The sequence below is a fragment of the Oncorhynchus mykiss genome, chromosome 18 (genome assembly GCF_057628025.1).
Source record: "Oncorhynchus mykiss isolate SJ-2025 chromosome 18, ASM5762802v1, whole genome shotgun sequence".
Classification (NCBI taxonomy): Eukaryota; Metazoa; Chordata; class Actinopteri; order Salmoniformes; family Salmonidae; genus Oncorhynchus; species Oncorhynchus mykiss.
In genome coordinates, this window is record NC_143039.1 from 50,149,132 (window position 1) to 50,165,810 (window position 16,679).

Sequence of the window (16,679 nt, forward strand, 5' to 3'; positions counted from 1 at the left end):
AAATAAAAAATATATTTTGATTTGTTTAATACTCATTTGGTTACTACATGATTCCATATGTGTTATTTCATTGTTTTGATGTCTTCACTATTATTCTACAATGTAGAAAATAGTAAAAATAAAGAAAAACCCTAGAATGAGTAGGTGTGTCCAAACCTTTGAATGGTGCTGTATGCCATAAGGCGCTACAGAGGGTAGTGCGTACGGCCCAGTATATCACTGGTGCCAAGCTTCCTGACATCCAGGACCTATATACTAGGCGGTGTCAGAGTAAGGCCCAAAGAATTGTCAAAGACTCCAGTCACCCAAGTCATAGACTGTTCTCTCTGCTACCACATGGCAAGCGGTACCGGAGAGCCAAGTATAGGACAAAATGGCTCCTTAACAGCTTCTACCCCAAGCCATAACTGCTGAACAGTTAATCAAATGGACCCCCCCCAACCCCACTGCTGCTACTCGCTGTTTATTATCTATGCATAGTCACTTTACAAATGACCTTGACTAATCTGTACCCCCGCACATTGACTCAGTAGCGGTACCCCCTGTATATAGCCTTGTTATTGTTATGTAATTTTCTTGTGTTACTTCTTGATAGATTTTTTTTTAACTTACTTTAGTTTATTTAGTAAATATATTCTTAACTATTTCTTGAATTGCATTGCTGATTTAAAGGCGTGTTAGTAGGCATTTCACGGTAAGGTTGTACCTGTTGTACTCTGAGCATGAGACAAATAAAATTTTACTTGACACACAAACACACACCTCTCCTCCTTTCCCCTCAGACTCTCCTCCCTCCCTCTATTCCCTCCCTGATGGACAGATAGTGTAGTCGTCGTGCTGTCATTCAGTCTCTGACCTGTTGTAACAATGTGTTACCTGGTTCTATTCATTCTGGTCTGCTCTGGAACTCTCCTGTCTATTACGCTCATAGACTACTACCAACACCAAAGGTACGTTTGTAATACTGTGTATGTGCGTGTGTGTAATGGGGACATTTAAGAGTGATTTAGTTTCGAGTGATCAACACAATGTTCAGCGTTTTTTGACTTTCTGTAATACACATAATTTCCCGTGTTCTGTTTGTGACTCAGTGTGCGTGATCATGGTCACTAGGCTTGAAGCTGACTGTTATGGATTATTGCCTTATCTGTTGTTAATGATTAATGCCAGACTGGAGACACAATAACGGAAGACACACTGATTATTCACTGTTGTACCGTATTGATGGCGTTCTGTGAACACTGTGTGATTCTGTAGCAGCTGACAAAGTCAGTACCTTTTTATTTGGGTTTCATACAAGCCTCTCGGGCTGGTGTTTACATAACATTCTTGCGATTTCGGCACAGAGCCATGGGGCCGAGAAGGTTCCAGCTAGTGTATCCCGCTGTCCTTTGACTGTTGATAGATATGGATGTCGGGCTCAGGGCCCAAGCTACCAATGGACTGTCATGATTATTTATTTACCAGTTCATTGCGATTTGCTCTTTAGTGCCATCAATCCAAGCACTGGGTGGCAGGTCTGCTGATGGCAGAGCAGTAGGTAAATTAACAGCTTGTATTGAAACCATAAAATGGACACAAACACTTTTATGGACATTTTAATCATAATCCTTGAATTATATAATATACACTGAGTGTACAAAACATTAGCAACACCGGCTCTTTCCATGACATAGCTTACACCTGGATTCACCTGGTCAGTCTATGATCCCTTATTGATGTCACCTGTGAAATCTAACTAAATATTAGGAAGGTGTTCTTAATGTTTGTACACTCAGTATGAAAATATATATATTTTTACATATTTCTATTTTTTTCTTTTTTTTGACCAATCACAAGTGGGGCGCCGCCCCTAACGCCCTAATGGACGGGCCACCATTGCTCTGATATATGCGCAAGCTAGGAGCACTGATTTGTGACCGACCGGATCGATTCAGTGTTATGTAGAAACATTTGAAATTGTATTTTTTACATTGGATAAAGGTAGACTAGAAAATTGTATATCTAGAATAATGGTATATCATACACTACAGTTGAGGAGCAATGGGAAAGTTATTCTGATTTGAAAGTTGCGAAAATGGCCTTTGAATGTTTTGGTACACCTACTGGAGAACTCTTCTTTGTCTACACCCATTCTGCATCGTTCACACACTCTTAAGCTTTAGCCCCACATCTCTTAAAGGGTTGATCCTAACAACAGCAGTCAAGCACCCAAGCTAACTGGCTAACATTGGCTAGCTTGCTTGCTACTTCCAGACACAAATGAGAGAACAGCTCACTCTGACAATTTTACTTGCCCTAGCACAGCTGGTTAGGCTATTTTTATGTTTCCCGGGTGTTGGTGGCTGCAACTGTGCTGCTGGCAACAATTTACGCTTTTTTGGCAACGTTTACTGACACCGGCCATATTCAACGGGTGTTGAGAGTTGGTAAATTCATCAGTTATTCTGTGCTCTGGCACACTCAGACGAGAGTTCTCTGAAATTGGAGTAGATAACCAGAGCAAATTTACCAGCCATGTCTATCAACATTCTATTGAAATGATTAATTGCATGGAGTCTTTTCTTAACCTCTTGAACCTCTGGGGGCAGTATTTCATTTTTGGATGAAAAACGTTCCCGTTTTAAATAAGATATTATGTCACGAAAAGATGCTCGACTATGCATATAATTGACAGCGTTGGAAAGAAAACACTCTGACGTTTCCAAAACTGCAAAGATTTTGTCTGTGAGTGCCACAGAACTAATGCTACAGGTGAAACCAAGATGAAATTTCATACAGGAAGTGAGCCAGATTTCGAATGCGCTGTGTTCCAATGTCTCCTTATATGGCTGTGAATGCGCAAGGAATGAGCCTACACTTTCTGTCGTTTCCCCAAGGTGTTTGCAGCATTGTGACATATTTGTAGGCATATCATTGGAAAATTGACCATAAGAGACTACATTTACCAGGTGTCCGATCGGTGTCCTCCGTCGAAACTATTGCGTAATCTCCAGGTGTGTGCATTTTTCCATTTTGAACAGAGGAGAAACAAAACTGCCACGAGTGATTTATCATCGAATAGATATGTGAAAAACACCTTGAGGATTGATTCTAAACAACGTTTGCAACGTCTGAATTTTCGGGTTTTTTTCTTAGCCAAAGTGATGAACAAAACGGAGCGATTTCTCCTACACAAATAATATTTTTGGAAAAACTGAACATTTGCTATCTAACTGAGAGTCTCCTCATTGAAAACATTCGAAGTTCTTCAAAGGTAAATGATTTTATTTGAATGCTTTTCTTGTTTTTGTGAAAATGTTGCCTGCTGAATGCTAGGCTTAATGCTATGCTAGCTATCAATACTCTTACACAAATGCTTGTGTAGCTATGGTTGAAAAGCATTTTTTGAAAATCTGAGATGACAGTGTTGTTAACAAAAGGCTAAGATTGTGAGCCAATATATTTATTTCATTTCATTTGCGATTTTCATGAATAGTTAACGTTGCGTTATGGTAATGAGCTTGAGGCTATAATTACGCTCCCGGATACGGGATTGCTCGTCGCAACAGGTTAAGACATGTAGCTAGCTAGCTAAACAATGAACCATAATCCCAACTCATGACGTTACTACCCTGCAGATAGCTAACCAACCAGGTTCAATGTTAGCTAGCTAACATTAGGCTATAACTATCAAAGCAAATGGCTCTGAGATATGAATAATATTACTACACAGATCATACACATAGCGTTAGCTAGCGAGCCAGTAAGCCAGCTAACGTTAGCTAGCTAGCTAACAGTATACTTTAACAACTTTCAGACAAAATTAGAAAGGTGTAATATCTGAAATGTAGCTAGCTAACTATCTTACATGGATGGACACTTACCCATCTCTGTCACGGATGCCATGGTTGCCCTTAGTTTGAAGATGTAATCCGGAGACAGGTGTTTTCTCGATCTCCTTAGCTATCATACTCTAATTCCACTGATTTCAAAACTCAGTCCTCCAGAAAGTGGAGCAACACTTATGCAGTTCTACCACATGATATATATTTTTAGAAATGCCACGTCGGACAGGATTACCTACACATACTGACCAGCTCAAATAGACAGAAGCGTGCAACATGGCAGACCAATCTGAACTCATCTCTCGGCATGTCCAGCCCACTCATTATCTCAACCAATCATGGCTAGTGGGAAGGCTGTTTTTTCTTCTTCTGTGGCTTAACCAACTAGGTTCGTAATTAAACAATTGTATTCATATTTACAGATGGCATACAAGTTTGCTATTAAGGCACATGAAAGTTCACATGTTCCAGAATGCATTTCTGCCAAAAAACACATTTACGTTGAAATGGCTCTCCTGTGAAGTAGTGACATGCGACATACGCCTAGTTTCCTGAATCAAGTCACATTTGGCAGTCTCGGCCATGTACATAGGCTTACGTTATATGGCCTCCAGATTGCAGGCCTGCCAAAGACTAAAGCAATGCAATTGGCTAGATACTTCTCTGTTTCAGCTGTTATGGGCACCCTAGCTGTTTGTAGAAGGTGCTTTCTGTATCCTTAAGTGTCCATGCATACAACAACCTTCAAAATGTTTAAAACCTTCTGGAATGTAATGTGATTTGTGGATTCAAATAAATTATTTAAAGTTTGTGTATTGTGTATGTCTCTGTTGATCACAAATCTGTTAGCAAAATGAACAAACAAATTGTTTAGAATTCTTCAAAGTAACCATTAACAATGATAAAGTATAAAAAATTACAAGATTCAGAACTTTTTACCCAGATTTATACAACTTCCTGAACTAAGATGGCCTCCAAGTCAGGTGATCTGTAAGGTGACCCGTTACCTGACTCTATAAAACATTATTTGGTTTAGCAGCCATCAGAGGACTTTCTTCCAGTATGCGTTCTTGACGAAAAAACATACTCATCAGTGGAGGCTGGTGGGAGGAGCTATAGGAGGACGGGCTCATTGTAATGGCTGGAATGGAAAATATGGATCATATCAAACATATGGAAACTACATGTTTGACTGGGTTCCATTCATTCCATTCCAGCCATTACAAATGAGCCCTCTGTGCTGGGACGGTTTTCGGTGCTAAAATGGTTGAATGTTCATTGGAGTCTTGATAAATGTGTGTTTGCATGCGTGCATGTGTGTGTTGCAGAGATGAGTTCCTGGACTCTGTCCAGAAGAGTTTGCAGTGCAGGAGACTGAGAGAGAAACTGGTGACCATGACTACTATGAAACAGTAGGTAGAGTTTAGAATTTTATTAGGATCCCACCATGACGTCAGCTCACACCATGATGTCAGCTAATCGAGCGAGAGAGAGAGGTGTCGTTTCTCCCTCGCCTGACTTGCTCTTACTATGTTTCATGCTAGTGCATGTAGTTCTGATCAGATCAACCAGACAATCCATCCTGATCCAACAAGTTCTCCATCTATGAGTCGTGTGTCTGTGTGTAACAAGATCTCATAGTTTGACACGGTCTGATTTCAGTATTCTATATTTGTCCACGTTTGTCCAAAGGTTGTGTTTTAACAGTTAACCAATCTGAATGAATGCCTAAACTTAAGTTCAGGGCTAAGTTTTGGGTTAGGGAATAAAAAATATTTAAAAAATGAGCATCCTTCATCCGCATTGCTGCAAGACTACTTGATGGTAATTGAGCTCAACATTGCAGCTAGTGATCGGTATTGAAGGCATCTCCTGACATCGTGGCGATGTGGACGAACATCAAACATTGCATTGGATCTGGAGTGACCCGGCTGGTGTGTGTGTGTGTGTGTGTGTGTCTCAGAGTAGACATTGGATTGTTCTCTCAGGAGGTGAGAGATCTGATGGACTGTCCTTGGAGACTCAACCTCACACACAGAGAACTACACAGGTGAGACACATACACACACACACCTTGCTCAGTCTTACGTTTATCTCAAACAAACATAATGCCCCCCCCCCCCCCCCCCCCCCCCAGGACAGAGTTGTGGTCATGTTGTAACGCGTATGATAGGCTGATGGTGACCAGACAGAACACCAATCAGAACCAGAGTCTGACCTACGAGGTAGAGAGGAAGAGGAAGAGAAAGGTGGACCAAGCACTATGGGAGATGCTGCCTCAGGTGTGTGTGTGCGCAAGTCTTACATTTCTCAGAAAAATGTATCACACGAGCGTGGTTTACCAGCATGGTGTGTGTGTGTGTGTGTGTGTGTGTGTATAGACCGTACCCTGGAGTAAAGGTTCGTTGAGTCGTTGTGCCGTGGTGGGAAGTGGAGGAATCCTGCAGAACAGCAGATGTGGAGCGGAAATCGACAATTCTGACTATGTCATCAGGTATCAGCAACAACATTATATATCAATCAATCCATTATTGGTAGTAATCTATAGCAATGTAGTTCTGTTGTGTAGTGTTCAACTATGATGTGATGTGTGACTGTTGTTGTTTATAATCTTGTGTGAACGTTGTGTGAATACTGTTGTTTATAATGTTGTTTGAAAGTTATTTCTTCCTATCGAAACCACTACCTCTTTCTGAGTCCATCACCAATTTGTACATGGCGCTCTTTTCAGTTATTATTTGTAATGACTCTCTGAGGTCATTAAAGATCCCGTGGCACTAATCGTAAGAGTAGGGGTGTTAACCCCAGTGATAATCCCCAGTTTACAATTGGCTCATTCATCCCCCTCCTTTCCCCTGTAACTATTCCCCAGGTCGTTGCTGTAAATGAGATTGTGTTCTCAGTCAACTTACCTGGTAAAATAACGGTAAAATAAAAAAATAGTGTGAATGTTGTTAGGTTGTGTATGGTTGAATAATGTAATGTGAATGTTGTGTGAATGTTGTCGTTTACATTGCTGTTTCTGATCGTAGTTGTTTGTACTGTTGTGTGATTGTTATTGTTGTTATTGTTGTTGTTGCTGACAGGTTTAACCTGGCTCCTATCAACAAGAGTTATGACGTGGGAGTGAAGACAGACCTCATAACAGCCAATCCGACCCAGATCAATAAAGGGTATATACTCTATCAATACACATGATCAGGTACAGACAAAGAGCTCTATTTTCATGTCATCTGACCGAAGCACTGGTTCCAATCACAGTGCTGATGCAGTTACCAGTCAGTGCTGCAGTATGGTCAGATGACATGAAAAAGAAGCCTACACAGAAAAGTAGCTCATACCTACAGTAAAATACAGTGGTGGATCTTTGATGTTATGGGGCTATTTTGCTTCCACTGGTCCTGGTGCCCTTGTTAGGGTCAACGGCATCATTAACTCTACCAAGAATCAGGACATTTTAGCCAAAGACCTGGTTGCCTCTGCCAGGAGGCTGTCAGCCTAGGCAAAAAGTGAATCTTCCAGCGAAACAATAACCCCAAGCACTAATCAAAATCCACAAAGAAATGATTAAAGCGGCAATATGTAATATTTTGTCTTTTGTTTCTGTTTAAAATCTCTAGTTGTCATCCAATGTGATTCAACAGTAACAATATTGCGCCTCCCTGTCGGTTTGGATTTTCATGCCAGATTTACTGCTGCGCATAATTAATGACACGTTTTTGGAGGCGGTGCCAGCTCAGAGAGATTCAAATGGATATGAATGGGACGTCGATGACAATATAGCAAGGACGGGTAGCACACAACCTGTCCCAGGCAGCTCGAACCCCATCTAACCCAAAGAAACAGGGAACATTGGAGAGCCAACAGGCAAAAAGGGTAAACGATAGAGTCTGGGCCAAGACGAGTGTTGAAAGTAATCCTTGTATTGCGTTGACAAATTGGAGAGAGCTTGCTAGCTAGCTAAGGGACTCAAAACCGATCTGTTGAAAAGGTAGGACATAGCGAGTTACAGTAGTTAAGGTAACTAGCTATCTTGCTAGCTAGATAAAGTGATGTGTCGCATTTGCTTTTTAGTTGTAAATATATATGCAAGTGTTACATACTATGGATTATTTGTTTAGATTTTTGTTTTCAAGCCAGGCATTGTTTTTTTTTTTTTTATTGTTAAACTGACATTGAATATCTCTTTGAGCATGATGAAGTTTTTAATTACACTACAAAGATACAGGCGTCCTTCCTAACTCAGTTGCCGGACAGGAAGGACACAGCTCAGGGATTTCACCATGAGGCTGTGATAGGAGAAAACTGTGGATGGATTAACAACATTGTAATTACTCCACAATACTAACCTAATTGACAGAGTGAAAAGAAGGAAGCTTGTATAGAATAAAAATATTCCAAAACATGCATCCTGTTTGCAACAAGGCACAAAAGTAATACTGCAAAAGATGTGGCAAAACAATTCGATTTTTGTCCTACATACAAAGTGTTATGTTTGGGGAAAATCCAACACAAGACATTACTGAGTACCACTCTCCATTTTTTGAAACATAGTGGTGGCTGCATCATGTTATGGGCATGCCTGTAATCGTTAAGGACTATGTAGTTTTTTAGGATAAAAAATAAACGGAATGGAGTTAAGCACAGGCAAAATCATAGAGGAAAACTTGAATCGGATCCTTTGTTCGTATCCACCCAAAGCAATTGAACTTATCCCAGAGGCTGCTCCAAGACACCGCCGGCGGAGAAGAGGTATTCGGAGTGGACATCTAGTCCGACTCAGGAGACGTGCACACCATCCACCACTTCCAAGTATATTACTCGTTAATGTTCTGTCCCTGGACAATAAAGTAGACAAGCTCATTGGTGAGGATCTCCTTATAGAGAGACATCAGTTACTGTAACATACTCTGTTTCACGGAATCATGGATATACTGTCCCCATCCATACAGCCAGCTGGGTTCTCAGTACATAGCTCAGACAGGAATAAATAACTATCCGGGAAGAAGAAAGGCGTAGGTTTATGTTTCATGATTAACTACTGATGGTGTGATTGTGATAACGTACAGGAACTCAAGTTATTTTCTTCACCCGACTTAGAATACCTCAAAATCAAATGCCGACCGTATTACCTCCCAAGAAAATGATCTTCGGTTATAGTCAGAGCCATGTATAATCCGCCTTAAGTCAATACCACGACGGCCCTCAAGGAACTACACTGGACTTTGTGCAAACTGGAAACCACATATCCTGAGGCCGCATTTACTGTAGCTGGGGACCTTAACAAAGCAAATTTGAGGAAAATGCTACGGAAGTTCTATCAACACATTGTCCTTGTGCTTCAAAAACTCTCGACCATTGTTACTCTCTCCTGGATGGCTACAAGGCCCCCCCGCCCCCCCCCCTTCTGCAAATCAGATCAAAACTCCATTCTGCTCCTCCCTTTCTATAGGCAGAAAATCAAACAGGAATTATCCGTGCTAAGGTCAATTCAACACTGGTCTGATTAATCAGAATCCATGCTTCAAGATTGTTTTGATCACGCAGACTGGGATATATTCCGGGTTGCCTCCGAGAATAACATTGACGTATACACTGACACGGTGACCATGTTCATCAGGAAGTGTATAGGAGATGTTGTCCCCACTGTGACTATTAAAACCTACCCAAACCAAAAAACGGATAGTTGGCAGCATTCGGGCAAAACTGAAAGAGCAAACCACCGCACTTAACCACAGCAAGGGGACTGAGAATACGGTTGAATACAAACAGTGCAGTTATTCCCTCCGTAAGAAAATCAAACAGGCAAACGTCAGCACAGAGACAAAGTGGAGTCGCAATTCAACGGCCCAGACACGAGACGCATGTGGCAGGGACTCCAGAAAATAATGGATTACAAAGGGAAAACCAGCCAGACGGCATCTCTAGCCGCATCCTCAGAACATGCGCAGACCAGCTGGCTGGAGTGTTTGCGGACATATTCAATCTCTCCCTATCCCTGTCTGCTGTTCCCACTTGCTTCAAGATGTCCACCATTGTTCCTGTACCCCAAAAAGCAAAGGTAACTGAAGTAAATGACTATCGCCCCATAGCCCTGACTTCTGTCATCATGAAGTGCTTTGAGAGGCTAGTTAAGGATCATATCAACTCCACCTTACCTGACACCCTAGACCACTTCAATTTGTATACCAATGCACAGACGATGCAATTGCCATCGCACTGCACACTGCCCTATCCCATCTGGGCAAGAGGAATACCTACAGTATGTAAGAGTGCTGTTCATTGACTATAGCTCAGCATTCAACACCATAGCACCCTCCAATCTCATAATTAAGCTAGGGGTCCTGGGTCTGAACACGCCCTTTACATCTGGGTCTTGGACTTCCCAACAGGCTACCCTCAGGTGGGGAAGGTAGGAAACAACACCTTCACTATGCTGATCCTCAACACAGGGGACCCACAAAGGTGCATGCTCAGCACCCCTCCTGCACTACCTGTTCACCCATGACTGGCTGGCCACACATGCCTCCAACTCAATTATAAAGTTTGCGGACGACACAACAGTGATAGGCCCGATTACCAGCATTGACGAGACAGCCTACAGGGAGGAGGTGAGGGCCCTGGCGGAGTGGTGCCAGAAGACAGCACAGGGAGCACGCCCCCATCCACATCAACGGAACCGCAGTGGAGAAGTGGTTCAAGTTCCTCAGCGTACACATCACTGACAACAGCACCTCTTCAACGTCAGGAGGTTGAAGGAATTTGGTTTCTCCCCTAAGACTCTCAAACTTTTAGAGATGCACCATTGAGAGCATCCTGTTGGGTTGTATCACCGCCTGATACGGCAACTGCACCGCACGTAACTGCACAGCTCTCCAGAGGGTGGTGGGTCTGCCCAACGCATAACCTGGTCAGACTGCATGCCCTCCAGGACACCTACAGCACCCGATGTCACAGGAAGGCCAAATAGATCATCAAGGACATATTTGCCAACGATCTACACAAAATACTCTGTAATGTCAAAGTGTATATATATATATTTTTTTACAATCAATGGAAAATGAAACGCTAGTATATTAGATAAGTATTAAACCCACTGACTCAATATAAGTTAGAAACATGTTTGGCAGCAATGACATCAAATGAAATTGTATTGGTAGCAGGTGTAGCAAAATTGTGTTCCTAGCTCCAACAGTGCAGTAGCATCTAACAATTCCCAACAGACACAATTTAAAAGCAATATATAAATATTAGGAAGAGCAATGTCGGAGTGGCATTGACTTGAATACAGTAAAATACAGTATATACATATTCAATTAGTTAAACAGTATGTAAACATTATTAAAGTGACCAGTGATTCCATGTCTATGTATAGAGAGCAGCAGCCTGCCTGTAAGGTGCAGGGTTGAGGAACCGGGTGGTAGCCGGCTAGTGACAGTGACTAAGTTCAGGGCAGGGTACTGGGTGGAGGCCGGCTAGTGATAGCTATTTAACAGTCTGATGTCCTTGAGACAGAAGATGTTTTTCAGTCTCTCGGTCCCAGCTTTGATGCACCTGTACTGACCTCGCCTTATGGATGATAGCGGGGTGAACAGGCTTTGGGGGCGGGTGGTTAATGGCAAACGGCTGAGCTGTTACAACTTCGATGAGATGTCGCCAAGCAACACAGGATGCAGTTAGCATACCTTTGAGAGGGGAAGGAGCTGCTTTCCTTTGTGTCAGACTTGGCGATTCCCGGGAAATTGTGAAAACTCAGAAATGTTGTTGAAAGAGGGTGGCCTAAAACCAAAGATAAATAATATGTAAATAAGGGTGTGTGAGAAACAATATTTATGAGTTCTTTATCTAGCTCATAGGCATCAATATTTAATTTAGAAAAGGTTTTAGAATCTAATTCGGACTCATCAGTCCAAAGGACAGATTTCCACCGGTCTAATGTCCATTGCTCGTGTTTCTTGGCCCAAGCAAGTCTCTTCTTCTTATTGGTGTCCTTTAGTAGTGGTTTCTTTGCAGCAATTCAACCATGAAGGCCTGATTCACGCAGTCTCCTCTGAACAGTTGATGTTGAGATGTGGCTGTTATTTGAACTCTGTGAAGCATTTATTTGGGCTGGTAACTCTAATGAACTTATCCTCTGCAGTGGTAACTCTGGGTCTTCCTTTCCTTTGGCAGTCCTCATGAGAGTTAGTTTCATCATAGCGCTTGATGGTGTTTGCGACTGGACTTGAAGCAACTTTCAAAGTTCTTGAAATGTTCTGTACTGACTGACCTTTATATCTTAAAGTAATGATGGACTTTAATTTCTCTTTGCTTATTTGAGCTGTGTAGAAAATAGTAAAATGAAAGAAAAACCCTTGAATGAGTAGGTGTGTCCAAACTTTTGACTGATACTGTACATAATCTATATATATGATGAATTCTCACCGGTCTCTGCCTTGAACATGATTTTACAAACTCAAATAGATTTTTGTCATCAAGTTGATTCTAGACATTCGAACTGCCACTAACATCGACCCTGCCTCTCACCTGTCTCCTAACTCCTCCCCTCACCTGTCTCCTAACTCCTCCCCTCACTTGTCTCCTAACTCCTCCCCTCACTTGTCTCCTAACTCCTCCCCTCACTTGTCTCCTAACTCCTCCCCTCACTTGTCTCCTAACTCCACTTCACACCTGTCTCCTAACCCCTCCCCTCCCCCCACCTGTCTCCTAACCCCTCCCCCATCTCCTCACTCCTCCCCTCCCCCATCTCCTAACTCACCTGTACTCAGGTACCCTGGCCTCCAGCTGAACCCTGGACCCCTGGCGGAAGCCCTGTCAGTCTACGGTCATGCCCATCTACTTCTCCCAGCCTTTTCCTTTGCTTTTGGGACCAGCCCCTGCTTCAAGGTGAGCTGCTATCATGAGATGAGACTGCGACCCGGCATGGGCCCGACAGGACACAATACAATGTACCGTTTTTTAAATTTTTTATCAGTTACTAAGGCAAGGTCTGGGCTCGGGTAGACTTTTTAAGCACAACAAAATAGATAACTAACATTTTGATCCTGGGGGGGAGGAGAGTAGATAGTTATGTCATTAATCAGTCTTTGTTCTGTCCCAGGTGTACCAAGCCCTCCGTAAGGCCCGCTCCCAACAGAAAGTGGTGTTCTTCCACCCAGACTACCTGTTTGAGCTGGGCAGGTTCTGGCGTCGTCGAGGGCAACGAGCCCCACGGCTCTCTACTGGTCTGATGCTGGCCAGCACTGCTCTGGAGATCTGTGAACAGGTGTTAGTATGTGTGTGTGTTGCCTCAGAAGATGTTTCTGTCCAATCTGAAGTCTAGGGTCACCCCACTCTACGTTTCCATGTCCTTGTGCCAGCAGTGTTGGGACACAAAGGAGGAAGACATAGGACCGGCTCAAGCACACGCCACTTGCCTCACACCAGTGCCTACTCCAAAGGGTTCCTGACCGCCAATTGTTACCCTGACCATCACCCCCTCATTGAACTGACACAGGATGTTGACCAATTTCCCAGGGTAGCCATACTGCAGAAAAACCTTCCAAAGGTGTTCACAGTCTACTTTGCTCAAGGCTTTGGAGCAGGGGCGTAGCCAGAAATTCATTTGTGGGTGGGCTTGCAGAAATTTTGACTGAAGAGTACTTTTGTAACAATATTGTATTATTTTTAGTTTTTTGCTCAATTTGATTGGATGAGCCTGGCAGGGCCTGGCTCCCCAGTGGGTGGGTCTGTGTCCACCCAGGCCCACCTATGTCTTAACCTCTGCTTAGGAGAGGTCCAAAAAAGCCATGAACAGATGTTGTTTTGAAGATCATATACACCGTGCATCTGTTATTTCTGGAGCAACACTGGGACTCTAGTAGCAGCTAGCACAAAGCTTGAACCTGAACGAGTCCTTGAGCTTCAGTACGTGAATGACAGGTACAACTGGGCCGTCGTTCTGCAGGTGGTCAGAAAAAGCATCTAAAGGACCACTTGAAGACTTCACTAAAGAAGTGTGGGATAAACCCTGCCTCCCTCTGGACTGTTCCACCTGGTGCTGCGGAGCGTTCCACCTGGTGCTGCGGAGCGTTCCACCTGGTGCTGCGGAGCGTTCCACCTGGTGCTGCGGAGCGTTCCACCTGGTGCTGCGGAGCGTTCCACCTGGTGCAGCCTCTGCCATCAAGGAGTGCAGTTGGCTCAGGAAAAAAAGGACTGAGTGTCACCTGGCGAAGTGACAGAGAAGACATATGACCATGGCTGCACCGGCCTCAACGACAGTATGCATCCCGCATCGTTTTATACAGTCATCAGCCAACCCACAATCAGTCGGATGCGATCGACTACCTTAAGAGATTAAGTGTGTGTGTGTGTTTGTGTGTGTTTGTTTCTAAGTCTAGATCTCTCTTTGTCAGGTTCATCTGTATGGCTTCTGGCCCTTCCCTCTGGATCTATCCCAAAATACTTTGCCACATCATTACTATGACAGTGTTGGTCCAAGTCACTTCATGCACGCCATGCCTGAAGAGTTCCTGCTGCTACTACAACTCCACAGCCAGGGGGCGCTACAGCTACATGTTGGACCCTGTACACCCTAACAGGCGGATCATCGGGGGCCGGAAATAAATGATAATTTATACCTTGAAAATTGACCACAACTAAAAAAACTTGAAAACAACCGTAATTTCATCAAATCAAATTGATTTATAAAGCCCTTCTTACTTCAGCTGATATCTCAAAGTGCTGTACAGAAACCCAGCCTTTAAACCACAAACAGCAAGCAATGCAGGTGTAGAAGCACGGTGGCTAGGAAAAACTCCCCAGAAAGGCCAGAACCTAGGAAGAAAACTAGAGAGGAGCCAGGCTATGAGGGGTGGCCAGTCCTCTTCTGGCTGTGCCGGGTGGAGATTATAACAGAACATGGCCAAGATGTTCAAATGTTCATAGATGACCAGCAGGGTCAAATAATAGTAATCACAGTGGTTGTCGAGGGTGCAACAGGTCAGCACCTCAGGAGTAAATGTCAGTTGACTTTTCATAGCCGATCATTCATACTTTGATTACTTTGAGACATGACCTTTATTCGTGGGAAAAATTGGGAACAGATTTTCTAAATTAAGCCTTTTTTTGCTAAATTCCTGTTGATTGTAGTGTTTTTTGACCAAACATTAAAAAGGTATATATTTCTACAAAAAACTTGGCACATTTATTTTACTCGCCGAACCCTGCCCTACACCCTAACCCCTGTTTCTACAACTCCAGTCAGTGGGCACTACCAGCTACATGTTGGACCCAAACCCTTTCAACTATACCTTGCTTTTTTAAATTATTGGATTTATTTATTCCTTATTTTACCAGGTGAGTTGACTGAGAATACATTCTCTTTTACAGCAACATTGATTTGATTTGAACAACTTGTAACCCCCTACACCCTAACCCCTATTAATACAACTCCACAGCCAGGGGGTGATACAGCAACATGTTGGACTGTCTGTAACAGAATCTTTAAAAGTTATTTATACATTATTTGTATAGTTGTTTTATGATGTGGTTTTATATTTAATGGAAAACATGAACATTGTATACCTCTATAATGAACAAAAATAAACTCAGCAAAAAAGAAACATCCCTTTTTCGGGACCCTGTCTTTCAAAGATAATTTGTAAACATCCAAATAACTTCACAGATCTTCATTGTAAAGGGTTTAAACACTCTTTCCCATGCTTGTTCAATGAACCATAAACAATGAATGAACATGCACCTGTGGAACGGTAGTTAAGACACTAACAGCTTACAGACGGTAGGCAATTAAGGTCACAGTTATGAAAACTTAGGACACTAAAGAGGCCTTTCTACTGACTCTGAAAAACACCAAAATAAAGATGCCCAGGGTCCCTGCTCATCTGCGTGAATGTGCCTTAGGCATGCTGCAAGGAGGCATGAGGACTGTAGATGTGGCCAGGGCAATAAATTGCAATGTCCATACTGTGAGACGCCTAAGACAGCGCTACAGGGAAACAGGATGGACAGCAGGCCTACAATCCCTCCATCAGTGCTCAGACTGTCCGCAATAGGCTGAGAGAGGCTGGACTGAGGGCTTGTAGGCCTGTTGTAAGGCAGGACCTCACCAGACATCACTGGCAACAACGTCACCTATGGGCACAAACACACCGTCGCTGGACCAGACAGGACTGGCAAAAAGTGCTCTTCACTGACGAGTCGCGTTTTTTTCTCACCAGGGATGATGGTCAGATTGACGTTGATCGTCAAAGGAATGAGAGTTACAACGAGGCCTGTACTTTGGAGCAGGGTCGATTTGGAGGTGGAGGGTCCGTCATGGTCTGGGGCGGTGTGTCACAGCATCATCAGACTGAGCTTGTTGAAATTGCAGGCTATCTCAACGCTGTGCGTTACAGGGAAGACATCCTCCTCCCTCATGTGGTACCCTTCCTGCAGGCTCATCCTGACATGACCCTCCAGCATGACAATGCCACCAGCCATACTGCTCGTCCTGTGTGTGATTTCCCGCAAGACAGGAATATATGTGTTCTGCCATGACCAGCAAAGAGCCCGGATCTCAATCCCATTGAGCACGTCTGGGACCTGTTGGATCGGTGGGTGAGGGCTAGGGCCATTCCCCCCATAAATGTCTGGGAACTTGCAGGTGCCTTGGTGGAAGAGTGGGGTAACATCTCACAGCAAGAACTGGCAAATCTGGTGCAGCCCATGAGGAGGAGATGCACTGCAGCACTTAATGCAGTCGGGAGCCACACCAGATACTGACTGTTACTTTTGATTTTGACCCCCTTTGTTCAGGGACACATTATTCCATTTCTGTTAGTCACATGTCTGTGGAACTTGTTCAGTTTATGT

The 16,679-nt window shown here is 43.4% G+C and overlaps 1 protein-coding gene across 7 annotated transcripts; it reads left to right on the forward strand.

Annotated features, from left to right (window-relative positions):
* Positions 1-764: 764 nt before the first annotated feature.
* LOC110496822 (alpha-2,8-sialyltransferase 8F) lies at positions 765-15,430 on the forward strand. Of its 7 annotated transcripts, none has more exons than XM_036952877.2 (9): positions 776-950; positions 5,156-5,239; positions 5,791-5,877; positions 6,001-6,109; positions 6,209-6,321; positions 6,914-7,000; positions 12,596-12,713; positions 12,928-13,094; positions 14,222-15,430. In XM_036952877.2, the coding sequence occupies exons 1-9, from the start codon at positions 868-870 to the stop codon at positions 14,430-14,432; spliced, it is 1,059 nt and encodes a 352-aa protein (XP_036808772.1). In that variant the 5' UTR covers positions 776-867; the 3' UTR covers positions 14,433-15,430. The 7 variants fall into 7 exon arrangements, with proteins under 7 accessions (XP_090064850.1, XP_036808775.1, XP_036808772.1 ...); XM_036952876.2 differs by having other exon boundaries at positions 781-950; positions 5,965-6,109; positions 12,928-13,092; XM_090208723.1 differs by having other exon boundaries at positions 843-950; positions 5,156-5,243; positions 5,965-6,109.
* The last annotated feature ends 1,249 nt before the right edge of the window (positions 15,431-16,679 follow it).